Source organism: Oncorhynchus tshawytscha, linkage group LG04 (assembly GCF_018296145.1).
Source record: "Oncorhynchus tshawytscha isolate Ot180627B linkage group LG04, Otsh_v2.0, whole genome shotgun sequence".
NCBI classification, from domain to species: Eukaryota; Metazoa; Chordata; class Actinopteri; order Salmoniformes; family Salmonidae; genus Oncorhynchus; species Oncorhynchus tshawytscha.
The window spans coordinates 34691296-34718742 of record NC_056432.1 but is presented as its reverse complement, the minus strand read 5'-3'; the positions used below and the strand labels follow the sequence as shown (position 1 = coordinate 34718742).

Here is a 27447-nt window from a genome sequence, read left to right as displayed (position 1 = left end):
TATGTTTAGGAGGACTATAATATAGCCCATATGTCGTATGTGGAGAATTAACACAAACACTGCATACAATTCATAGAATACACAATACATTAACCAGCATGTGTAATTAGGCCATGCATGATTGTATCCATGTTCTGGTGCAAGAGGATAACCACATTTAAATTAGGCTTACTATACATTCATCGCAGACTGCTTATTGATTTTCTGGGGGGGAGCACTTGACCGCACAGAAGACATCCCTCAGGAACCAAACACCTGAAATGCATTCGTTTTTCCAGTATTTTACTGAAACCCACTGGCGCGTAATCGTGTCATTGGCGCGACTCACAGATTCATGATATTTTAAGCATTCATATTTTATTAATTACGTCGGAGTAGGGACAGATGCAATAACATTGACACATTGCAATTTACAACAGTAACCTAGCTTGCAACACGTTCGCTTTCACGAATGTCCCTAGACAGTAGCCTAACGTCACAAGAAAATCAAATTAGTCACAGTGACACGTTCTTTGCAATGACCGAAATAAACTTTCACATTTTACATTGGGCATGTAAGAGCTACCCACTGGGCACACACTTGTTGAATCAACGTTGTTTCCACGTCATTTCAAGGCAATTACGTTAAACCAACGTGGAATAGACGTTATTAAATATATGTATGTGCCCACAGCCTGTGCACAGTGGGTAGCGACCAACCAAGGTCTAACGATCAACAACCCTTACGAATAGATCCACTCTCAAGGGGCTATGAATCCATAATTAGACTATAGCCTATTTATCAAAGAATTGTTCATGTTGGCTTATTAAGAGCTCATGTGTTTTATGATGGACATCTACCTCAAGCAAACCAATTTATCATTCCGCTGATGTGTGTCATTTGGCGCTATAAATGTTTTGACTAACGTCACCGAATAGCTCAGGTGAATAGCCTACATTAGATACATCCTTGTTGTACATTTGATTTCACTGGTAAGTTTAACTAACTCACCTGTCAACACTGATCACGCACAGGGTCATGATGGAGGCTGTGCAGCACATTACATCCATACCAATGAAGATGTTGCAAAACACCTCCCCAAAAAGCCACTTGCCTCCAGTTAGGTCTGTCACTATAACAAAGGGCATGACAACTATGGCCACGGAGAGGTCTGCCACAGCCAGGGACACAAGAAGATAGTTTGACGGTTGTCTTAATTTTTTCACCACGCAAACCGCTATGACAACCAATGTGTTTCCCATCACCGTGACCGCTGTGATGATAGCCAACATCACTCCGATTATTATCTTCTCTCCACTGCCGAAATCAAGTAGTGTCTCCCCGCACGTATCGTTCCACATGGCTGTTGGACCAGCTGTGACCAGGACGTTATAGAAAAGCTCCAGAGTGCCATTGATAACTTCGGAAACATCCTCTCTCTTATTGGAAGTGGGATCGACGCCCGAAGTATTGAACATTACGAAAACGTGATCCCGGCGGTGATGCAAGGGACACCTCGCCAGTGTACTCCAATTAAGCGCATTCTTGATCAGTAGGCTACGCCTGTGATCTTGGGTCCAGTAGTTTATGGTTTTCCTATGTAACAAGACAGCCAGTACTGAGAAACATAAGTCCAAACCTTAAAGCCATGCACAGTCAGAGCGTTTCACCTTCCCAAAAGAGTGATCCGCGCCTCTCCAAATGCGCAAGAAGAGGCGAAAAACAATGATGAATTTTATGGCCAGCATCGAGTTATCTTCAAAGAAATCTTCCCAGAAAAATCTCTAAAACGTCATAAAAAACGTTGCATGTTAAAGCTATTTTTAGGTTGATTTCACAACGCGCTTGTTTTCCAGTGTGGCTTAGGGTAGGCTAATTCGCTGACAGAAATACATTTTCCCACGAGCGGTTTAGATCCATCTGCGAACGCTCAAACACGAAAATGTGTTCACAAAGATACAAGTCCATGCAAGGTAATTGAAACGTATCAAACATTTTACTACTCATGTACTTAAGGCTATAGGACTTGGTGCATACCTGCTATTATAATATATTGTTCGATTTTTTTCCAGCAGGGAAAAAAGGATTAAATCAAAAAAACAAACGGATCATATTTACATAATCTCTAAACTTAATTGAGGACAGTAGGTCTATACTGGTTCAAATTGAGGACATCAATGTAGGGTACTAGTGGGTAACTAGCCCCCTGGGGTAACTGCCCACTCTGTAATTCACTTTAAGACCACAAGATGTCACCAAATTATTTTTTCCAAACATTTCCGTGGCTGCCACTGGTCTTGCTCAACAAAAAATGTCCTCTGTGTCATCACAACTTTTGTTGTCACTACAGATCATGGGCTGTGACGTAGCCGGCTGTGACCAAGGTGATGCACAATTGACCCAGCGTTGTCCGGTTTAGGGGAGGGTTTGGCCAGCCGGGATGTGCATGCACTCTGATATTCCAACTAATATGTTTTTTAAATTAATTTTAAACAACTATCGAAAACCTTTTGCTCCTGAATGTCATTTTAAAGACTGCTGGGATTTAAAGTCTTGCATTATTAAAATAATATTTAGTACAATTGTACATAATGTATTGTACGGAAAAGGAACAACAAAGAAAGAACAAAGCAAATTAATGTGCGGGTGAGTTAAAAAGAGAGACTTTACATCAAATCTCCTCATGGTGCATATATTAATGGTGACATGTGCAACACCATTTCCCCCCCATATTTTATTTTATTAATTAAAATAAGACAACTAGACTTAGCTTTTAAGCATTAATTACTAGAGAATGTATAAATTAAACTGATTAAATGGATTTTAACACACTTGTGTGAAACCCTGTGTCATAATCGTCTACTGGGATAACTGGTACCCCGGGGGCAGTTACCCCGGGACATAAAAAAATGGCAATTTTCTAAAAACAAAAAAAGTGAAATAACAAAAAAAGTGTCAACTGTAGCCATTTATTTCCCTTTATAGTTTATTCACCTAAGCATGACCTTCATCCACATACCATTTTTTTTCCAAAAGTTGCTTTTCTGTGTCAGCAATTAGACATTGTTCTTAAGGGGGACAAGTTACCCACTTGTACCCTACTAGTCTAATATAGGATGGGCCAAGGGCAAAATTGTGGTGCAGATATTTTGGGAGAGAACAGTATACCGGGTACGCGGGGTATCCCAGTTTTTTTATTTGTTTTATTTTAAAATGTGTTTCACCTAATTCAACAGTTTGACATGACTTATTATGCCTCTTTTGTGGTATTTTAAGGGGTATTTTGAAAACCGTATATATGGAAGGATAAGTAGAAGGCCCCCCAACGCCCCAATTGTTTAATATATATATATATATATATATACAGTACCAGTCAAAAGTTTGGACACACCTATTCATTCAAGGGTTTTTCTTTATTTTTACGATTTACTACATTGTAGAATAATAGTGAATATATCAAAACTATGAAAGAACACTTATGGAATCATTTAGTAACCAAAAAAGTGTTAAACAAATCTAAATATATTTTATATTTGAGATTCTTAAAAGTAGCCACCCTTTGACTTGATGACAGCTTTGCACACTCTTGGCATTCTCTCAACCAGCTTCACCTGGAATGCTTTTCCAACCGTCTTGAAGGAGTTCCCACATATGCTGAGCACTTGTTGGCTACTTTTCTTTCACTCATCCCAAACCATCTCAATTGGGTTGAGGTCAGGTGATTGTGGAGGTCAGGTCATCTGATGCAGCACTCCATCACTCTCCTTCTTGGTCAAATAGCCCTTACACAGCCTGGAGATGTGTTTTGGGTCATTGTCCTGTTGAAAAATAAATAATAGTCCCACTAAGCACAAACAAGATGGGATGGCATACCCTGAAGAATGCTGTGGTTGCCATGCTGGTTAAGTGTGCCTTGAATTCTAAATAAATCACAGACAGTGTCAACAGCAAAGCACCTCCTCCTCCATGCTTCACGGTGGAAACCACACATGTGGAGATCATCTGTTCACCTACTCTGCGTCTCACAAAGACACGGCGGTTGGAACCAAAAATCTTACATTTGGACTCATCAGACCAAAGGACAGATTTCCACCGGTCTTCTTATTATTGGTGTCCTTTAGTCGTGGTTTCTTTGCAGCAATTGGACCAAGAAGGCCTGATTCACACAGTCTCTGAACAGTTGATGTTGATATGTGTCTCTTACTTGAACTCTGTGATGCATTTATTTGTGCTGCAATTTCTGAGGCTGGTCACTCTAATGAACTTATCCTCTGCAGCAGCGGTAACTCTGGGTCTTCCTTTCCTGTGGCGGTCCTCATGAGATCCAGTTTCATCCTCGCGTTTGATGGTTTTTGCGACTGCACTTGAATAAACGTTCAAAGTTCTTGAAATGTTCTGGATTGACTGACCTTAATGTCTTAAAGTATTGATGGTCTGTCGTTTCTCATTGCTTATTTGAGCTGTTCTTGCCATAATATGGACTTGGTCTTTTACCAAATAGGGCTACCTTCTGCATACCACCCCTACCTTGTCACAACACAACTGATTGTCTCAAACGCATTAAGAAGAAAATAAATTACACAAATTAACTTTTAACAAGGCACACCTGTTAATTGAAATGCATTCCAGGTGACTACCTCATGAAGCTGGTTGACAGAATGCCAAGATTGTGCAAAGCTGTCATCAAGGCAAAGGGTGGCTAATTTGAAGAATCTCAAATATAAAATATAATTTGATTTGTTTAACACTTTTTTGGTTACTACATAATTCCATATGTGTTATTTCATAGTTTTGATGTCTTCACTATTATTCTAAAATGTAGAAAACAGTTCAAATAAAGATAAACCCTGGAATGTGTAGGTGTGTCCAAACTTTTGACTGGTACTGTATTTATTTCCTGCATTTCAACACATTTTGCCATGGGGCAGAGAGAAAGATGTGCAGTTTATAATGCTAATCAAACATTTTGAGAGAATAATATTAATGCTGAAAAGCTACTTTTAACATACTTAATGTTTTGGAAGAAAAACTATTTAACTCATATTGTAGTTAATTATAGGTCATATTTCATGGAAATCTATTATATACATTTTTAGGAACTCAGTCAGAGTCTCAACTTACTGTTGAATGTTAGAATACACAAAATTTGGTTGTGCATCAGCAGTTTTTCTCTTGTTATGTGAGACACTGACAGTCATTCAATTAGCCCAAAAACTGAAAACATTTCTCTCCACACTATGGCTGTATGGGTAGAATTGCAGAAAAATTAGCTGTAAAACCGCTATTTTTCCTATCCAACCCATGGCAAAATGAGTAGAATTGCATGAAATGAGTTATAAAATTGCTAAATCTTCTCCCTATCCCATGGCAAATTGTGTAGAATTGCAGTAAACTTGTTTTAAAACTACAACAATTTCTCTCCACCCGATAGCAAAATGTGTAGAATTGCAGGAAATGAGCTATAAACCTTAAAAAAGATATATACGATGTCAAGAGGGGGGCCATAAATATCCTTACACATTATTAAACATAAACCAGCTAAATGACTGCTTTTTGTTCTTTTTCATCTCAATTTTATCCAGAAGTTTTGGACATATTACTGTTTTGCATTATATAGGGAATGAAAGGTAATCATTGCTGGCGATTGAACCAGTGACCCATGGAGTTATGGATTGGATGAGTGGATTATCGCCTGTGCCATTAACACTCAGACCTCTTTGCAGAGGTCATAGTATGATTGATTACAGGGATGGTATACAAAACTAATATGTTTGGAAAAGTGATATATTTTAAAGACTTGAATTGATTATCCTGCCAAAGCTAGGTCATGATTGTTTATAAAGACCATCTTAAATTGTGTTGGTTTTGAGGTGTCAAGTACATGGTGATTGGAATTAGAATAAAACAAATAAATACAATATATCTTGCTTTCTATTAAATACATGGGAAAGGACCTGATTTTTCCCAATGATCTGTGGACAGTGACATTGCAGGTCAGACAAGAAACAGTCCTTCTGGTTCCCTTCTATGCCACCCCTGGGCATAACAGAGGGCACCTGTTAATACAAATAAACCGATGAGGAATATTCAGTCAAAACCACTGGAGTTTAAAACATATTATTTTCAACATTGGAAATATGCTGGGGGAGACAGACAGCGTGGACAGGACATAAGGGATAGAGCGCTTCCCAGGCTGTTCACATCATCATCCAGGGAACAGCTGTGGTACGTTAACCCCTTTGGGCCTTGGGAAGGCCAGCTCCTTCCCACATACCACCACTGCCTGGGCTGTCTGTCTCTCCCCCGGATGTGATCACCAGCACAGCCTAGGACTTTGCTCGCCATTACCCACTGCTGGGTCTGATGGGCATGCTGGTTGTTGCATTAGATTACCAACAGTGTCTAGTGACAGTGCTTGGCCAGCCCTACTGTCATTGAAATTGCCCCACTTCACAATGAGGCACATGATTAATTATTATTATTAATCAATGGTTTGGATGCCAAGGAACGGTGGTACACGTTGTTACCCAGGAAAACAGGGAGGGCACAAGCATTGAGATCTTCTGAAAACAACCTGTCAGCAGCCAGTCAGTCTCTTGTAATGGAGAGGAGGGGAGAAGTAGATGTGATTAAATGGGATTTAAGCTGCTCTGGGAGACTGGTGGAACATTCCTGCTGTGGAATTTTATGCAAGAGCGCCAGTTTATGCAGTGAGTGACAGCTCAAACTAACTGTAGATAGTAGCTGCTGATTGGGATGTCACTTTGGCTTTGTGACAGTCCGTCGACAAAACAAGTTCAAGGAAATCATGAAAACAAATCTTGTATTTATTTTTGTATTACGGGCCTCTTGTCATGAGTTTTACAAGTGTAGCATACCCTTGCCCCTCTTTGTGGCCAATCAGTCAGCCCAGCAATCTCTGTTCTTTTTGTGACTCCAGGTAATTCATCAGTTCCCTAAAACTCTGCCTTTTGTAATACTTGATTAGAGTGAATCATTTTGTTATCAGAGATTAATAAATTGGGAGAAATGGGTATATGAGTCAGTCTGCCAAAGCTACTGAGTCTTTGACAAGGTAAAATAGCAATAATCGTCCTGGCCAATCAAACACAGAGCTCCCTTCTCTGCTGTCTTCTCTTTTACCAGCAGATTGTACATTCTGTGGGACAGTTTGTGTGATTATGATGGCTCATTCTAGGTGAGATGAAGGTAAACGTTGTTCATCTCATTTAGTTGCTGGTAAATTGAAGATTATTTGTTTCTGTGACCTTAATCCCTAGACATTATCTGTCAGGGGAAACGGTTCTGGGATGTGAAACAATCACATGATGATGATAACGAATGCCAATAATCAGAGTAATTATAAAAGTTGTATTCAGTGGTTTGTGGCTGCCCAAAAGCTTAATCTCCTTGAAGGTAATAATTAACTGGACTAACGTCCAGGATAGGTGATGAATTGATTTCTGACAGGATTGCAAATTATTACATTTCTTGCTTGATAATATTTACAAAGTATGCAACATCATTAAACCCATCTGGCTCCCGAGTGGTGCAGCGGTCTAAGGCACTGCATCTCAGTGCTAGAGTTGTCACTACAGACCCTGGTCCGATTCCAGGCTGTATCACAAACGGCCGTGATTGGGAGTCCCATAGGGTGGCGCACAATTGGCCCAGCGTCGTCCAGGTTAGGGTTTGGCCGGGGTAGGCCGTTATTGTAAATAAGAATTTATTCTTAACTGACTTGCCTAATCACCAACAAACTATCATCTTCCAAATACACCAACACAGTTTTGAAGAGGACACGACAAAACCTTTCCCCCTCAGGAGACTGAAAATATTTGGCATGGGTCCCCAGATCCTCAAAACGTTCTAAAGCTGCACCATCGAGAGCATCCTGACCGGTTGCATCACCACCTGGTATGGCAACTGCTCTGCATCTGACCTTAAGGCGCTACAGAGGGTAGTACGTATAGCCCAGTACATCACTGGGGCCAAGCTTCCTGCCATCCAGGACCTATATACTAGGCTGTGTCAGAGGAAGGCCAAAAAATGATCCAAGCCTCCAGTCACCCAAGTCATAGACTGTTCTCTCTGCTACCAAACGGCAAGCGGTACCGGAGCGCCAAGTCTAGAACCTAAAGGCTACTTAACAGCTTCTTTCCCCAAACTATAAGACTGCTGAACAACTAATCAAATGGCCACACAGACTATTTACATTGACCCCCCCTTTGTTTTTACAGTGCTGCTACTCGCTGTTTATTATCTCTGCATAGTCACTTTACAAATTACCTCGACTAACCTGTACCCCTGTACATAGCCTCGTTATTGTTATGTACATTTCTTGTGTTACCTACATACATACACACACACACACACATATATATATATTTAATTCACTTGTATTTTGTCAGACTAGCTTGGTTTCCATCCAATTGCTGACAGAATTTCATGCAAATATTCTAAAATCGGCATAAAATCATGCGCATTTTCCCACCAGAGATGTTTCCATCAAATTGACTTGTTGCAGATAAAAGGCTGTGCATGATGACATAGTGCATATAAAAATACATTTTGCTTTTAAATGACCAGGTGCCGAAAAAAGGTGCCCATCGCTTTTTCAACTCAACTTTTTTTTGGTGCTAGCGCTGTTGGCTAGAGCGCACTTATAGACTACATGATACTATTTCATATTATTATGGAAAAAGAAGCGAGATTATTTTAATTTGTCCAACGGCAGCCAAGCATTGATTATCACGTCACCAGAATAATACCCTCGATATTTACTCCAAAGAGCATCAAACTCAACCTTGCACTTTCATCACCCTGTGAAGTTATCTCTAAATCCACAGGACTAAACTGCATGTTTAAAAAAACTCCTATTGTGGACCACAAAATCACAAATGTCACAGTGTGACTCCCAAGTTTACTACGATATGATCTGATTTGATGGTTATTATGTCAATATTTGTGCATAAATGCGTTTCCGCCGACATTCTCGCATAATTCATTTTACCGACACAAAAATATCCCACCTTGTCTTGCGTATTTTGATTTGTTGACATTTGGAACATTTACCGATTTTTTTTTATTTTTCCATCCATCAGCCTGTCATGAAATGTTGTATCCGACATTTAGCCTACTTTACTCCATAAAAAAAGTGACTGAAACATGGTTACTGACAGCTCTCGAGAGCCTGTACACTTTTGACAAAGTTGTTCTATTAACCAATAGTTTATTACCATGGGCGTGTCCAGGTGGCCAAACGTTTCCCGGTAATTTTGACTACAGATGGCAAAAGGTCTGTACCAATGTTGAGAAGAAAGTGCTCCATACGCATTTAAAGTCAGTATAAGAAAAATAAGGTTTGGAGTTATATTTGAATTGTGAAGAACGTACGACGCAACGAAATATGCATTTAAGTTCCTAAAACTGTTTATCTCTCGGCTCCCGTTTTTCCCCTGGTGCATTTGCTTGTAATCAAAAGCAAGCACGCTAGCTAACGTTAGCTAGCTAATGACGAACCTATTAACATTCATTCGCTTTTGCTAAAACATACATTGCTAGCTATTGCAATATTTAATATACCTTTGGTGTGAAATGTAACCATCTATTCTAGCAAGTAGCTATTAGTCTCGTACATTTTAGGGAGAAAATATGCAGGCAGGTAACTAGCTATGCCCAACTGGGGTGTATTCATTATGGAAACAGTAACTTGTATGTTTGGTGTATACGGTTTCTGTTGCAAAACGTTTTGCAACAGAATCGGCGTAATGATTACTCCTCTTGGCTGCAACCGCTTGCGCAAGCGTCGAGATAGACATTGCGACGTTTGACCTGACATTAACAATAATGGTATCTACACCTTGTGCTCAACTCAGAGGTGGTTCTCAGTCTGAGTAAAGTACACTTGGCAAGATGCTCCCTGTCTTATGCCCCATCAATACATTTATCATAAATGTTTTGATACTAACAAAGTAGCTAGTTCTTTCATTATGACTAAATACAAATGACATGCCATCTGGACCGTTCACATGGTTTAGCAAAGTTTACACAATTCCCCTTGCCAATAAGCCTTTGCATTTGCACTACAGGCATTGCATGTGAGAGGAGCTAGCTGGAATGGATCCAAAGAAGCCTTGTTTCCCAGGCCTCCCTGGTGCAACCCGCATTCCTTGGCTGCAGCAGCAAGCATGGGGTCGAGGACTGCGTTCAGATGAACCAGCAATAGGCAGAGCCAGAGGCCTTATGTTTGCAACAGATGGGTCTGCTAGCTTAGGAAGAGCCAGGGGTTTCACCACCGCTGGTGATACACTGCTTATGCAGTACGGGAGAGGAGTGCCCTTCCCAGTGAGCGATCCCTTCATTGGCTTTGCCAGGGGGATACCCATGCCTAGATCAGAAGATGGTGGGATTAGCCGCCCTAGAGGGTGGCTTCTCTCGACAGCTGATCCGACCGTAGGTGTGGCAAGAGGGGAACCCCTTCTTGGTTTGGGGCCTCACCCTAGACAAGCCACTCCAGGTCAGCTTGCAAAGCAAGACTTGCCTGAAGAGATGCCAAGTCTGCAGGCAGAAGAGGAAGTAGTAGCCAAACAGGTTTGTGTTGTGTTCCTTGGGGTTGTAAAGTCTTTCTCCTAACTTCTACCCATACCAGGGTTCAAGGTTTGCACTTATTGGACTAGTCTATTAGTTCCATGCAAGCTCGATCAAGAGCAGATTAAATATTTTAAATTGTTAAAATACCATTTAAGCCAAGTTATTTTTTTCTCTCATAGCTCTTGTAACGATATTGTAATTGGCAGGTGGACATGTCCACCCAAGGCCAGGGATCGTCGCTGGTGTCCATGTTCAGAGGCATGGGGATCGATCCCTCAAAGACCTGGGGCAGGGGAGGGCTGCCAGTGGGTGAGTAATCTTGAGTTTATGAAAAACTAGGTTTTTATTCCAAATGGCACCCCATTCTCTATGGGCCCTGGTCAAAAGTAGCGCACTACATAGGGAATAGGTTGCCATTTGGGACACAGTCCATAGATGAAGGCATACTGGATGAAACTAACTGGGAAGAGTATCACGTGTTCCCCTCAAGCTCAAATGGCATGGGTTAAAAGTAATGGTTGGCCTTTACATTTAATAAATTAGAAGATTGGAAATCCATCATATTGATGCACTCTGATTAGGGCTGGGCAATATGGCCTAAAAATCTTCTCTTTTTTTCTCTAACATATGGGTGATTCACAATATATCTAGATTTAAAAAAAAAAAAAATGTTTTCTCTAAATAAGCGTTGTTGTACAATTTAAAGGTAAAATACACTGCATTTCAAACAGTCAGAAATAATCAAATGAATTCAGGGCTTGTGACCTTATACCTAGGCTAAATACACTATATATACAAAAGTATTTGGACACCCCTTCAAATGAGTGTATTTGACTATTTCAGCAACACCAGAACGGGACTGCTGAGTGCTGAAGGATGTAAAAATCGTCTCCCCAGTTGCAACCCACACTACCAACTTCCAAACTGTTTCTGGAAGCAATGTCAGCACAAGAACTGTTCGTCAGGAGCTTTATGAAATGGGTTTCCATAGCCGAGCAGCCGCACCCAAGCCTAAGATTACCATGCACAATGCAAAACTTAGTCTGGAGTGGTGTAAAGCTTGCTGTCATTGGACTCTGGAGCAGTGGAAACGCGTTCTCTGGCGTGATGAATCATGCTTCACCATCTGGCAGTCTGAGGGACTGGATTTGGCGGATGCCAGGAGAACGCGGTCTACCCGAATGCGTAGTGCCAACTGTAAAGTTTGGTGGAGGAAGAATAATGGTCTGGTGCTGTTTTTTATGTTTTGGGTTAGGCCCCTTAGTTCCAATGAAGGGAAATCGTAACACTATGAACACCTTTTGGGATGAATTAGAACGCTGACTGCGAGCCAGGCCTAATCACCCAACATCAGTGCCCGACCTCACTAATGCTCTTGTGGCTGAATGGAAGCAGGTCCCTTCAGCAATGTTCCAACATCTAGTGGAAAGCCTTCCCAGAAGATCGGAGACTGTTATAGCAGCGAAGGTGAGACCAACTCCATATTAAATCCCATGATTTTGGAATGAGATGTTCGACGAACAGGTGCCTACATACTTTTGGTCATGTAGTGTATATAAGCCTGCCACAACCATGATCATTTTATCAAAATAGTTCAAACGGCTGTTTTTTTGTTGCAATAATCACTGAACTCTCAAGTGTATGAAAATGCCCTTTTGTTACAAATGTAACTAGAACCATGCATAATGCACATTCACCAATAATGACTTCTTGTAGCAGGCATTAAACTATAGGAAAGTAACACAGGTCTCATCAGCAATCTCTCAAGCCCATGTGCTAGTGATTAGCCAGATAATCTTTATTTAAAGTTTAGCCAACTTGGATCTATTTGCTAGATAACAAGGTTGAACAGTTGAATTGTTATGTGCACACCCTTCTCTGTCGCCAACTATTTGCAAAGGATGTTAGCCTGTCCACTTTGTTTAGATGTTGAAATCAAGTGGAAATCAAGTGGCCTACCTTATTTCTCAGAATGAGAACGAGTTGCCAATTCCTTATGTAATTGTTTTATACTTATTGCACATTTATAAAACAGACTAGACAGCTACAGTATGTGGTACCCCAATGCCGCGCGCGACAAACTGCATTAATTTACCATAATCAATGTCCATTGATACTCTTGTTTTCATAGTGTCTGCTCTGTGTGCAATTTGAGTAGTTGAGGCTTAAAAAAAAGTATTGTTAGAAAAGTTAACTTCGCCTCTATTATAGTAAAATAATGTCTCAGTATGTTTTGGTGTCCATATAAACGATTTCTGTTTGACCAAACCTCTCATGCAAATGGCGAGTTGAAACCGCTTGTCAGAGAGGAAGATGTGATCTCTCAACTTTGTTGGTGTGTGTGTGTAAACCAGAGGAAGAGGTGAAGCGAGAGTGCAAAAATCTGTCCAAAAACATAAATTCTATTTAATCGCCCTAACTGATGCACTAAAGTTGAACCATTTTTGTTACGCAATAAATATATTTGCCTCATCCAACATAGCCTCTAAGTTCTGAGCACTCTGTCAAAATGTAGACAGAATCAAAAAGTAATTTGAGCTTTAAAATATTTAGGGATGTTGCTTGATTTCCTTATGCTCCAACTGAGGCCTTGAGGATGAATCCACTGAATCTCATTGTGTGTTTTTCTCTGGTGTTTGGCCCAGGGAGGGGTGCTTTTGGAGCAGCGCTCCAACCACAGACAGCCCCTGTTGGAGCAGTGGCAGTTGTCGGCCCGGGTGGAGACAGATTCCCTGAGGACATGATGGGCCAAGGTAACAGGTGAGAAGAAGGTGATGAGCTCAAACCCTGCGACTTAACCTGTTGCTAAAACAGGCCAATTCCTCCATGCTACTAAGGTCCTTAGGGTCCTGACAGTAATGCTTCTAGAATGCATCATTCATGCTGTGCACATACACAGGTCCCTCTCACATATCCCCATCCTTTTCAGTATATGCCCATCTAATTTCAAATTATTATTGAATTATCCGTTGTTAATGTGGAGGTAATCAGACTTTCCACTTTTCAGTGTGACTCATTGTCAAGGTTCGTTCCCGATAATTCAAAGACAACTAGGCCAGATAATGAAAATTGAGAATTTTTTCTTCAGACAAATAGATGAGCAGTAAGATTGATTCGATAGCAGCTTTTTTTCCTAATACATATTATTTAACGTAGTTATGGATGGGAATTTAAAACAAATTCAATGAAGAACTTGTAATGCTTCTGTTTCTGTCTGCAGCTTCCTTGGCCGAGGTGTACCATCTCAGATGGTGGGAATGGGACGAGCGTCAATGCTCCCCTTGGGTACTGGGAGGGGACCAACTGTGCCCCCTACTCTCCCTCCATCCCCACCCAAAGAGGCTCATATGACTCCAGATTGCTCTCAAACTAAGGGAGAACTTAAGATGGAGGCCACCTGGTAAGTACCATCAAAGTACCATTATTTGTAAAACCATGTAATGAAACCATCTATTATGAAGCAAATTATGTTGCTTAAAATGATGTTACTGTCGTTGAAGGCAGTCAAATGAGGCAGAAATGTATTTAGGTCAATTATGAATTGTTTTATGAGGACTATAACGGTCGTTTTGCATATTCATTGAAAGGTTATTTCCTCTCCCTTTGCAGTGAAACATTACACAAGACTGGTACCAAAGGAACACCATTGCCCATAGGCTCAAACCACATCACCATTCACTGCAGGAATGAGGCAGTCTATCAGTACCATGTCACTTTCACGTAAGTACATGTATTAAGTTAAAAGTGTTAGCTACATTCATATTTTATGCAGCATTCCTGTGTAAAATATCTGCTCTGGAAATATCATTTGGTTTGTTAAAGAGGAGTAACTTATTACATTTTGTCCCACTTTTCAGTCCTAATGTGGAGTCGATGGGTATGCGATTTGGCATGATGAAGGACCATCGCCCCACTACTGGGGAGGTTGTTGCTTTTGATGGCTCAATTCTCTACCTCCCTGTGAAGATGGAAGAGGTATGTCACTTTTCTCTGTCTGGCCTACTGTGTCTGTGACTATAGATGTGTATTAATTATGTGCAGATAATTGGCTTATACTTGTAAATACACAAAAAACGGGAACAGTTGCTTACGCATTTGAGTTACAGTAACTATACTGTTTTAAAAGTGTCTTCACTCAACTAGACCCAACATCAACGCACAATACCGGTGTGGCACATAGGGCAGCTACACTTCTGTCTTTAGCCATCTTCCCCTCTGTGCCCCATGTTGTGATGTTAATCTTTCCTCCATACAGGTGGTTCACCTAAAGAGTGTGAGACGAACTGACAACCAAGAGGTTGACATCAAGGTCCAGATGACTAAGATCCTTCCACCCAACTCTGACCTGTGCATCCCCTTCTACAACGTGGTGCTGAGAAGGTGACAGGGCCGTCCTTATTCATTAGGGCAAAACTTAGCCATCATTAGGGCACACTGTGGCAAAATATTTTACAATGGAAAACAATATTTCTTATTGGACAAGTTTGTGTAGTCCCTGCTGATTTTCTGTTTGCTTCCATTTTGAATCTAATAATAACACACTGGTGCTGCAATATAAACCGCTAATTGCCTACCACTAATTGACATTTTCACTTTAAATTAGGATATATTGGGGGTGTTTTTCAACAAAAGGCCTGTGGTCTACTTATGAGGGAAGTTCTCTGTGCGCTAAGCTGGCCTTAGTGTACCCATATTGTCAGTAATGAGCTAATCTCTTATCTATTGTGCTTGCTTGATAGCTTCATGCAAAAACATGCTTTATTACGAGGCTTCAGCTGTTTTACACAGAAAACCAGACTTCTTTTAAAGCGTTCCATTTCCCCCTAAATCCTAAAGATTTTTCACTGAAGTAGCGAATTATACACTGAACAAGAATATAAATGCAACATGTAAAGCTGATTAAACAGCATGATTATTACACAGGGGCACAATGTGCAGTTTTTATCACAACACAGATGCCAGGTTTTGAGGGAGTGTGCAATGGGCATGCTGACAGCAGTAATGTCCACCAGAGCTGTTGCCAGATAATTTAATGTTTATTTCTCTACCAGAAGCTGCCTCCAACTTCCTTTTAGAAAATTTGGCAGTACGTCTAACCGTCGTTGTGTGGGCGAGCGGTTTGCTGATGCCAACGTTGGGAACAGAGTGCCCCATGGTGGCGGTGGGGTTATGGTATGGATAGCCATAAGCTACGAACAACGAGCACAATGGCAAGTTGAATGCACAGAGATACTGTGAAGAGATCTTGAGGCCCATTGTGGTGCCACCATCATCTGCCACCATCACCTCATGTTTCAGCATGATAATGCATGGCCCCATGTCACAAGGATCTGTTCACAATTCCTAGAAGCTGAAAATGTTCCAGTTCTTCCATGGCTTGCATACTCACCAGACATGTCACCCGTTGAGCATGTTTGGGATACTCTGGATCGATGTAAGCGTGTCACAGCCATTGAAAAGGAGTGGGACAACATTCCACAAGGCCACAATCAACAACCTCATCCACTCTTTGAAAAGGAGTTGTCACGCATTTGTGAGGTCGGACACTGATGTTGGGCAATTAGGCCTGGCTCGCAGTCGGCGTTCATCCCAAAGGTGTTCAATAGGGTCGAGGTCAGGGCTCTGTCCGGGCCAGACAAGTTCTTTCACACTGATCTCGAGAAGTATTTCTGGATGGACCTCGCTTTGTGCACGGGGACATTGTCATTCTTAAACGGGAACGGGCCTTTCCCAAACTGTTGCAACAAAGTTGGAAGCACAGAATTGTCTAGAATGTTATTGTATGCTGTAGTGTTAAGATTTCCCTTCACTGGAACTAAAGGACCTAGCCCGAAACATGAAAAACAGCCCCAGACCATTATTCCTCCACCACCGAACTTTACAGTTGGCACTATGCATTCAGGCAGTTAGCGTTCTCCTGTCATCCGCCAAACCCAGATTTGTCTGTTGAACTGCCAGATGAAGTGTGATTCATCACGCCAGAGAAACCGTTTCCACTGCTCCAGAGACCAATGACCGCACTTTACACCAACGATCGGCATTGCCCATGATGGTCTTAGTCTTGTGTGCGCTGCTCGACCATGGAAACCTATTTCATGAAGCGTCCCGACCAACAGTTCTTGTGCTGATGTTGCTTCCAGAGGTAGTTTGAACTCTGTAGTTAGTGAGGGTTGCAACCAAGGCCAGACATTTTTTTTTTTTTTTACACGCATCAGCACTCTGCGTTCCCATTCTGTGAGCTTGCGTGGCCTACTACTTCTCTGATGAGCCGTTGTTGCTCCTAGATGTTTCCACTTCACAATAAAAGCACTTACAGTTCACCGGGGCAGCTCTAGCAGGGCAGGAATTTGATGAACTGACTTGTTGGAAAGGAGGCATCCTATGACAGTGCCACGTTGAAAGTCACTGAACTCTTCAGCAAGGCCATTCTACTGCCAGTGTTTGTCTATGGAGATTGCATGGTGGTGTGCTCGATTTTTATACACCTGTCAGCAACGGGTGTGTCTGAAATGGCCAAATCCACTAATACGAAGGGTGTCCACATCCTTTTGGCCATGCTGTGTATCTCTGACCAAAATATGCATATCTCTATTCCCAGTTATGTGAAATCCATAGATTAGGGCCTAATGAATTTATTGCAATTGATTGATTTCCTTATATGAACTGTAACTCATTAAAATCTTTGTTGCATGTTGCGTTTTATATTTTTGTAAAAAAAAAAACATGAAATAAAAAACTAAACATCTCACTGGCTTTACCAAATGTTAAATTTGTCTGGTGCAACAAGACATTGTTCTCCTCATGTGTGTTGTCAAGGGTAATGAAGATCCTGGGACTGAAGCTTGTGGGGCGGAATCATTACGATCCAAAAAGCGCAGTCATACTTGGGAAGCATCGGTAAGTGATTAGATTAGAAATTATACTCCAATTGAAATCTCAATGATCATAGCAGTTGACTCAAGCCCCTTGGTTTCTGTCTTTTGTTATCCTAGGTTGCAGGTGTGGCCAGGTTACTCAACGTGCATAAAGCACACTGACGGAGGCCTGTACCTCCAGGTGGATGTGTCCCACAAAGTGCTGCGAAATGACTCTGTCCTCGACTGCATGTGAGATTATTTCAGTGCACCTTACACCACATAGAAGCATTGTTGCATTGCGTAACTTACTAACTTTTGTGATACTCAAAAATATGCATGATAAATCTCTTCTCTTGCCAGTTATTTGTTCACATGGTGTGCATATCCACATGATGCACTGTCTACAGTATGTGATGAGTTCATAAAAATTTAAACAGGCCGTATTCTTATGCTGGTCATAGAGATATTTACAAATAGCATATTCATTGATACACCATGTAGAGTTGAAGTCGGTAGTTTACATACACCTCAGCCAAATACATTTAAACTCAGTTTTTCACAATTCCTGACATTTAATCCTAGTAAAATTTCCCTGTCTTAGGTTAGTTAGGATCACCACTTTATTTTTAGAATGTGAAATGTCAGAATAATAGTAGAGAAGTATTTATTTCAGCTTTTATTTCTTTCATCACATTCCCAGTGGGTCAGAAGTTTACATACACTCAAATAGTATTTGGTAGCATTGCCTTTAAATTGTTTAACTTGGGTCAAATGTTTTGGGTATCCTTCCACAAGCTTCCCACAGTAAGTTGGGTGAAGTTTGGCCCATTCCTCCTGACAGCTGGTCTAACTGTGTCAGGTTTGTCGGCCTCCTTGCTCTCAAACACTTTTCCAGTTCTGTCCACAAGTCTTCAATAGGTTTGAGGTCAGGGCTTTGTGATGGTCACTCCAATACCTTGACTTTGTTGTCCTTAAGCCATTTTGCCACAATTTTGGAAGTATGCTTGGGGTCATTGTCCATTTGGAAGACCCATTTGCGACCAAGCTTTAACTTCCTGACTGATGTCTTGAGATGTTGCTTCAATATATCCACACCATTTTCCTACCTCATGATGACATCTATTTTGTGAAGTGCACCAGTCCCTCCTGCAGCAAAGCACCCCCACAACATGATGCTGGCACCCCCGTGCTTCACGGTTGGGATGATGTTCTTCGGCTTGCAAGCCTCCCCCTTTTTCTTCCGAACATAATGATGGTCACTATGGCCAAACAGTTCTATTTTTGTTTCATCAGACCAGAGGACATTTCTCCAAAAAGTATGATCTTTGTCCCCATGTGCAGTTGCAAACCGTAGTCTGGCTTTTTTATGTTGGTTCTGGAGCAGTGGCTTCTTCCTTGCTGTGCGGCCTTTCAGGTTATGTCGATACTGGACTCGTATCTCTAGGAGACAGAACGTGTCTCCTTCCTGAGCGGTATGACGGCTGCGTGGTCCCATGGTGTTTATACTTGCGTACTATTGTTTGTACAGCTGAACGTGGTACTTTCAGCTGTTTGGAAATTGCTCCCAAGGATGAACCAGACTTGTGGAGGTCTAAAAAAAAAAAAATCTGACTTCTTGGCTGATTTCTTTTGATTTTCCCATGATGTCAAGCAAAGAGGCACTGGGTTTGAAGGTACGCCTTGAAATACATCCACAGGTACACCTCCAATTTACTCAAATTATGTTAATTAGCCTATCAGAAGCTTCTAAAGCCATGACATTTTCTGGAATTTTCCAAGCTGTTTAAAGGCACAGTCAACTTAGTGTATGTAAATGTCTGACCCACTTGAATTGTGATTCAGTGAATTATAAGTGAAATATTCTGTCTGTAAACAATTGTTAGAAAAATTGTGTCATGCACAAAGTAGATGCCCTAACCGACTTGCCAAAACTATAGTTTGTTAACACAAAATTTGTGGAGTGGTTGAAAAAGTCGTTTTAATGACTCAAACCTAAGTGTATGTAAACTTCCGACTTCAACTGTATATTTCCACACACATCAACAAGCTTTCACGGAAAGTAAATCTGCCTGCTCATAGAGGTTTGGACACTGTTTTAAAGTGGTTGAGACATACTATCTCAGGGAATTGAGACTGCGGGGTTATGTCAAGGCTAGGGCACTAAAGGGTCACATTCAAGGAACAAATGAGTTTACATTTTAGTCATTTAGCAGATGCTCTTTTTCAGAGCGATTTAGTGCATTCATCTTTAGGTAACTAGAGGTGAGACAACCACACATTAAGTACATTTATTTATCAGCAAAGTCAGTGGTAGAATAAAAAGACATGTGCGAGTGTTATTCCCTTGTTTTTTTACTTTGAGGTTTTAAATGGAATGATATGAAGAGCATAAATGGGGTGGTTTTCAGGCCAAATTGGGGTGAGTTGCGGGGCCCTGATTGATAACCTTTGACCTTTTGACCCCTCTCCCATCCAGGAACGTGATCTACCAGCAAAGCAGGGAGAGCTTCCAGGATGAGTGCACCAAAGAGCTGATAGGCAGCATTGTCATCACCCGATACAACAACCGCACCTACCGCATCGACGACATTGAGTGGGGCAAGTCCCCCAAAGACACCTTCACCATGGCCGACGGCTCAACGACCACTTTCGTCGAGTACTACAGGTAAGGCTGGAGAATTGTGTGCATTTGTTATGTAGAGTTCTTCTAGCGTTAGCGCAATAGCATGCTAGCTGTTCCCATAGACTTCCAGTCATTGAGCCAACAACTATCCATTTAAAAGCGCCTCGGCAGGAATGTGTGTGTGTATATACACTGCTCAAAGAAATAAAGGGAACACTTAAACAACACAATGTAACTCCAAGTCAATCACACTTCTGTGAAATCAAACTGTCCACTTCGGAAGCAACACTGATTGACAATAAATTTCACATGCTGTTGTGTAATTGGAATAGACAACAGGTGGAAATTATAGGCATTTAGCAAGACACCCCCAATAAAGGAGTGGTTCTGCAAGTGGTGACCAGACCACTTCTCAGTTCCTATGCTTCCTGGCTGATGTTTTGGTCACTTTTGAATGCTGGTGGTGCTTTCACTCTAGTGGTAGCATGAGACGGAGTCTACAACCCACACAAGTGGCTCAGGTAGTGCGGCTCAGGTAGTGCAGCTCATCCAGGATGGCACATCAATGCGAGCTGTGGCAAGAAGGTTTGCTGTGTCTGCCAGCGTAGTGTCCAAAGCATGGAGGCGCTACCAGGAGACAGGCCAGTACATCAGGAGACGTGGAGGAGGCCATAGGAGGGCAACAACCCAGCAGCAGGACCGCTACCTCCGCCTTTGTGCAAGGAGGAGCAGGAGGAGCACTGCTAGAGCCCTGCAAAATGACCTCCAGCAGGCCACAAATGTGCATGTGTCTGCTCAAACGGTCAGAAACAGACTCCATGAGGGTGGTATGAGGGCCCGGCGTCCACAGGTGGGGGTTGTGCATACAGCCCAACACCGTGCAGGATGTTTGGCATTTGCCAGAGAACACCAAGATTGGCAAATTCGCCACTGGCGCCCTGTGCTCTTCACAGATGAAAGCAGGTTCACACTGAGCACGTGACAGAGTCTGGAGACGCTGTGGAGAACGTTCTGCTGCCTGCAACATCCTCCAGCATGACCGGTTTGGCAGTGGGTCAGTCATGGTGTGGGGGGGCCGCACAGCCCTCCATGTGCTCGCCAGAGGTAGCCTGACTGCCATTAGGTACCGAGATGAGATCCTCAGACCCCTTATGAGACCATATGCTGGTGCGATTGGCCCTGGGTTCCTCCTAATGCAAAGACAATGCTAGACCTCATGTGGCTGGCATGTATCAGCAGTTCCTGCAAGAGGAAGGCATTGATGCTATGGACTGGCCCGCCCGTTCCCCAGACCTGAATCCAATTGAGCACATCTGGGACATCATGTCTCGCTCCATCCACCAACGCCACGTTGCACCACAGACTGTCCAGGAGTTGGCAGATGCTTTAGTCCAGGTCTGGGAGGACATCCCTCAGGAGACCATCCGCCACCTCATCAGGAGCATGCCCAGGCGTTGTAGGGAGGTCATACAGGCATGTGGAGGCCACACACACTACTGAGCCTCATTTTGACTTGTTTTAATGACATTACATCAAAGTTGGATCAGTCTGTAGTGTGATTTTCCACTTTAATTTTGAGTGTGACTCCAAATCCAGACCTCCATGGGTTGATAAATTTGATTTCCATTGATAATTTTTGTGTGATTTTGTTGTCAGCACATTCAACTATGTAAAGAAAAAAGTATTTAATAAGAATATTTCATTCATTCAGATCTAGGATGTTATTTTAGTGTTCCCTTTAATTGTTTGAGCAGTGTATGAAGAAAATTCCATATTTTTTTGCAGCGGTGGCCACTGCTGCTAAATGAATATAGGGGAAAACTTGTCTAGTTTAACTTTTTTCCTATAATCTGAACAGCAAAAACTATGGCATCACCATAAAAGAGATGGACCAACCCATGCTTATCCATCGACCCAAAGAGAGGTCCAAGCCTGGGGGAAAGGTAAAACTATTTCAAAGGATATTATGAAATGTAGCTTTATCCTGACATAGTTAACTTTTTGTACTTATTTATTTCATACTCATCGATAAACAGGACCTTGTCTTTCCTCACACACCCAACTACCCTGTAACAAAGTACTTGTCTGTATCTTTGTAACAGAATGACACCTTGTGGCTTGAGTCTGTATTCATTCCGTCTTTATGTTCTACTATCACACATGCTTTGTAGATAGTCATTTGAGTTTTTGAGTTGGAGCCATTTTCTCCATAAAGATACAATATACATTATATTTAATTGTGTGATTTTGTCTTACAGCAAGTCATAACCGGCGAGATCCTGCTTCTGCCAGAGCTCTCCTTTATGACTGGAATCCCTGACAAAATGAGAAAGGATTTCCGCGCCATGAAGGTAAAGTCATTGTCGGCAATGAATTCTCCCTGGGGAGTGTTCTATGACATCCACTGTACATGAAGGCAACACAGTGATTTGATAGCAATAGTAACCAGCCAATTTTTCTATCAAAGACTTTAGCTGCGCTTGCTTTAGTTTTCCTGGCGCAATGAAATCAATTGAATAGGGGGGGGTACAAATTATATTTGTACCCAGAAAAGTCACATAGTAACTGGGGCGGATAGTCTAGTACTGTATAGATTCTGAAAGTGCCGGTTTTACTGTCCCAGGACTTGACGATGCACATCAATGTGAGTAGTGAGCAGCACACTCACTCCCTGAAGCAGCTCCTGAAGAACATCAACACCAACCCAGAGGCCCAGACAGAACTGGCACGTTGGGGGCTGGAGATCAGTCAAGACATCCTGGTGGTGAGTATACACTGCACAATCAAACAAAACATATAATTTATCTCGGAGACAAATTAGTTGTGTAGCTAAAGTCGCACATAGAAAAACACAATTAACATTTATTTATCTGGTGGTGAGTAGGTTGGGGCGGTATTCAGATTTTCTTACCGTTCCTGAACCATACTGGGGAATAAGGCAGTGTACACAAGGGGTGCTATTTCTTTCCAATGAGAAAAAAAAACAACAGCCCAAAAAATAATAAGTCATCAGGGATCTTGATCCAGGAGGGGATTATTTATCTCTGCTGTAACCAAGAAGCTTGATCTGGCATGCTAGCTGCTTACCTAGAAAGTTAGCAAACCAAATGCATAGCTGGAGCCCTGAGCTGGAGATAATTTATTTGGTGGTATTTCAAAATACCCCAGTATACGGTATACCGCCCAAGCCTGGTGGTGAGTAGGGTGACCACATTCCCGGATTATACGGGTCAGTCCCACATTTTGGCCCTTTGTCCGACGACCAACAAGTATGTCCTCATAGCAACTTGCCCAAGCCTTCTCCATTTCTCCTTCATCCAAATCCAGATAGCTGATGTTCTGAAATAGTTGCAAAATCTGGATCCCTACAAGTCAGCTGGGCTAGACAATCTGGACCCTCTCTTTCTAAAATTATCTGCCGCAATTGTTGCAACCCCTATTACTAGCCTGTTCAACCTCTCTTTTGTATTGTCTGAGACCTCCAAGATTGAAAGCTGCTGCGGTCATCCCCCTCTTCAAAGGGGGTGACACTCTAGACCCAAACTATTAGACCTCTATCTATCCTACCCTGCCTTTCTAAGGTCTTCGAAATCCAAGTTAACAAACGGATCACCGACCATTTCGAATCCCACCGTACCTTCTCCTCTATGCAATCTCTTTTACGAGCTGGTCATGGGTGCACCTCAGTCACGCTCAAGGTCCTAAACGATATCTTAACCGTCATCGATAAAACAATGCTGTGCAGCCGTATTCATTGACTTGGCCAAGGCTTTAGACTCTGTCAATCACCACATCCTCATCGGCAGACTCGACAGCCTTGGTTTCTCAAATGATTGCATTGCCTGGTTCACCAACTACTTCTCTGATAGAGTTCAGTGTGTCAAATTGGAGGGTCTGTTGTCCGGGCCTCTGGCAGTCTCTATGGGGGTGCCACAGGGTTCTATTCTTCGACCGACTCTCTTCTCTGTATTCATCAATGATGTCGCTCTTGCTGCTGGCGAGTCTCTGATCCACCTACGCAGACAACACCATTCTGTATACTTCTGGCTCTTCTTTGGACACTGTGTTAACAACCCTCCAGGCAAGCTTCAATGCCATACAACTCTCCTTCCGTGGCCTCCAACTGCTCTTAAATACAAGTAAAACTAAATGCATACTCTTAAACCGATCTCTGCCTGCACCTGCCCGCCTGTCCAACATCACTACTCTGGACGGCTCTGACTTAGAATATGTGGACAACTACAAATACCTAGGTGTCTGGTTAGACTGTAAACTCTCCTTCTAGACTTACATCAAACATCTCCAATCCAAAGTTAAATCTAGAATTGGCTTCCTATTTTGCAACAAAGCATCCTTCACTCATGCTGCCAAACATACCTTTGTAAAACTGACCATCCTACCAATCCTCGACTTCGGCGATGTCATTTACAAAATAGCCTCCAATACCCTACTCAATAAATTGGATGCAGTCTATCACAGTGCCATCTGTTTTGTCACCAAAGCCCCATACACTACCCACCACTGTGACCTGTGTGCTCTCGTTGGCTGGCCCTCGCTTCATATTCGTCGCCAAACCCACTGGCTCCAGGTCATCTATAAGTCTTTGCTAGGTAAAGCCCCGCCTTATCTCAGCTCACTGGTCACCATAGCAGCACCCACCCGTAGCACTCGCTCCAGCAGGTACATTTCACTGGTCACCCCCAAAGCCAATTCCTCCTTTGGCCTCCTTTCCTTCCAGTTCTCTGCTGCCAATGACTGGAATGAATTGCAAAAATCACTGAAGCTGGAGTCTCATATCTCCCTCTAACTTTAAGCACCAGCTGTCAGAGCAGCTCACAGATCATTGCACCTGTACAAAGCCCATCTGTAAATAGCCCATCCAACTACCTCATCCCATATTGTTATAAAAAATGTTTTGCTCCTTTGCACCCCCCTATCTCTAATTACACGTTCATCTTATGCAGATCTATGACACCAGTGTTTAATTGCTAAATTGTAATTACTTCGCCACCATGCCCTATTTATTGCCTTACCTCCCTAATCTTACCTCATTTGCACACACTTTATATAGATTTTTTTCCTATTGTGTTATTGACTACATTTGTTTATTCCATGTGTAACTCTGTGTTGTTTGTGTCACACTGCTTTGCTTTATCTTGGCCAGGTCGCAGTTGCAAATGAGAACTTATTCTCAACTGGCATACCTGGTTAAATAAAGGTGATTTTTTTTTTAAATCTTTTTTTGCAATCAATTCATACACCACAAATTTGGAAAAAAATGGTCCATTTGTCCCATATTTCAGTCAGACAATGCTACCCGTCTTTTGCAGTCACGTTACGTTTATGAAAACATACACTATATATACAGATGTGTGTGGACAGCCCTTCAGATTAGTGGATTTGGCTGTTTCATTGCTGACAGGTGTATAAAATTGAGCACACAGCCATGCAATCTCCATAGACAAACCATTGCCACCTTTCCAACAAGTCAGTTCGTAAAATGTCTGCACTGCTAGAGCGGTCTCCCTGTCAACTGTAAGTGCTGTTAATGTGAAGTGGAAACATCAACGGCTCAGCCGCGAAGTGGTAGGCCACATAAGCTCACAGAATGCTGAAGCACGTAGTGCGTAAAAATGGTCTTTCTTCAGTTGCAACACTAACTACCGAGTTCCAAATTGCCTTGAAGCAACGTCAGCACAAGAACTGTTTGTCGGAAGCTTAATGAAATTAATTTCCATGGCCAAGCTGCCGCACACAAGCCTAAGATCACCAGGCGCAATGCCAAGCATTGGCTGGAGTGGTGTAAAGCTCGCCGCCATTGGACTCTGGAGCAGTAGAAAAGCGTTCTCTGGAGTGATGAATCAACCTTCACTTTCTTGCAGTTCGAATGATGAATCTGGGTTTGACGGATTCCAGGAGAACGCTACCTGCCTGAATGTCTAGTGCCAACAGTAACGTTTGGTGGAGGAGGAGACCCTTTCCTGTTTCAGCATGACAATGCCCCTGTGCACAAAGCGAGGTCCATACAGAAATGGTTTGTCGAGATCGGTGTGGATGAACTTGACTGGACTGCATAGAGCCTTGACTTCAACCCTATCGAACACCTTTGGGATAAATTGGAACACTGACTTTGTGCCAGGCCTAATCGCCCAACATCAGTGCCCGACCTCACTAATGTTTTTGTAGCTGAATGGAAGCAAGTCCCTGCAGCAATGTTACAACATGTAGTGGAAAGCCTTTCCAGAAGAGTGGTGGCTGTTATAGCAGCAAAGGGGGGACCAACTCCATATTAATGCCCATGATCTTGTAATGAGCTGTTCGTCAACCAATCATATTTCTCTAATCCTTTCGGGCTAAATTCCAGCTAAACTTGGAGAAGACAGGCTTAATTAACTACTATTAAAAAAAATCTGCTTCTAAAGATAAACAGTAATTTCGTCAAACTTACGAAGCTCTCGTCCTCATTAGTTGCTCTTTCAACATATTTGCTTCTACTTCATTCAATCCTGTTAAGTCTAAGTAGATTTTTTAAAATCTACCAGCCACTCAGATTTTTTTACCAGCTAAAATATTTTTTCATAGTTAAGTACAAAAAAAAACAGGTGAGCATGCTTTCGTAAATAAGAAATGTATTAGTAAGAAGTAATGTGGTGTAATGCTTAATTTCATTTTTTTGTGACCGGAGTCTTTTAATAATCAAAATATCAATATTCAGATGCTGGGAGGTTACCTTCTTAACGTTGCCACTGGAGTCTGTGTGAGATTTGGAATCTGACTAGGATGTCTGTTCGCTATCAATTGATGCAGTCGACGTTTGAAAAACAACTGAAATTGTGAACAAAATCTAAAAAGCCCCAAAAACTCACGAGGACAAAGTCTCACTTAGTAGACTGTCAAGTAAACTAGACCAACTTTTATGCATGTGCCAGTGCCTCAAAATGATTATCACCACTCATTGCACACATCTCCTATGCAAGGCAGTTTATGCTCGAGATGAGAAAGGATTTGTATTTCTTTGTGCAATTAGCAGCTATGAAACAAAAGGGCAGGAATACTTAAACAGCTACCGCAGCATTGTTCTAACTCGCACGTGCACATACTTTTGACAGTTTTTCTTTGCGAATATAATGCTCTCAATGTAGAGCCTTGCAAATTGACCACCCACCAACGTGGCTGGTGAAATAGACATTCTTACCCGCCAATAACTAAACCTACCCACATTTGCAGGTTTCCATTTTATGCCTTGGTATAACGTCACTGTTACACCAAAAACACCACCACATTTCTTATACGATTTTAGAAAAATTATGTAATGTGGCCAAAACTCAACAGTGCGGACCACTAGGCAGAATATGCTTTGATTGAAACAAAATAAAGGGAGGCTATATACTTTA

At 42.0% G+C, this 27447-nt stretch overlaps 2 protein-coding genes across 5 annotated transcripts in view; one reads left to right on the top strand and one right to left on the bottom strand.

Moving 5' to 3' along the window:
- Positions 1–2144, bottom strand: part of LOC112248626 (5-hydroxytryptamine receptor 7-like) — a 40222-nt gene extending 38078 nt beyond the window's left edge. The window contains exon 1 of the mRNA XM_024417802.1: positions 992–2144. Within this exon, the coding sequence (XP_024273570.1) occupies positions 992–1458 (467 nt within the window). The 5' untranslated portion in view covers positions 1459–2144. The remainder of the gene's footprint in view (positions 1–991) is intronic.
- Positions 2145–9154: 7010 nt separating this feature from the next.
- The window catches only part of piwil2 (piwi-like RNA-mediated gene silencing 2), a 33030-nt gene continuing 14737 nt past the window's right edge, over positions 9155–27447 (top strand). For 2 of the 4 annotated variants that reach the window (XM_042320684.1, XM_042320682.1), the window contains exons 1-14: positions 9236–9342; positions 10072–10573; positions 10780–10882; positions 13219–13333; positions 13794–13973; positions 14183–14293; positions 14431–14548; positions 14829–14953; positions 17390–17470; positions 17566–17679; positions 19907–20095; positions 21912–21996; positions 22312–22404; positions 22677–22817. In XM_042320684.1, the coding sequence (XP_042176618.1) occupies positions 10100–10573; positions 10780–10882; positions 13219–13333; positions 13794–13973; positions 14183–14293; positions 14431–14548; positions 14829–14953; positions 17390–17470; positions 17566–17679; positions 19907–20095; positions 21912–21996; positions 22312–22404; positions 22677–22817 (1929 nt within the window). In that variant the 5' untranslated portion in view covers positions 9236–9342; positions 10072–10099. Of the gene's footprint in view, positions 9343–10071; positions 10574–10779; positions 10883–13218; positions 13334–13793; positions 13974–14182; positions 14294–14430; positions 14549–14828; positions 14954–17389; positions 17471–17565; positions 17680–19906; positions 20096–21911; positions 21997–22311; positions 22405–22676; positions 22818–27447 lie in introns of all 4 variants that reach the window. The other 2 variants (XM_024417801.2, XM_042320683.1) reach the window with 2 other exon arrangements.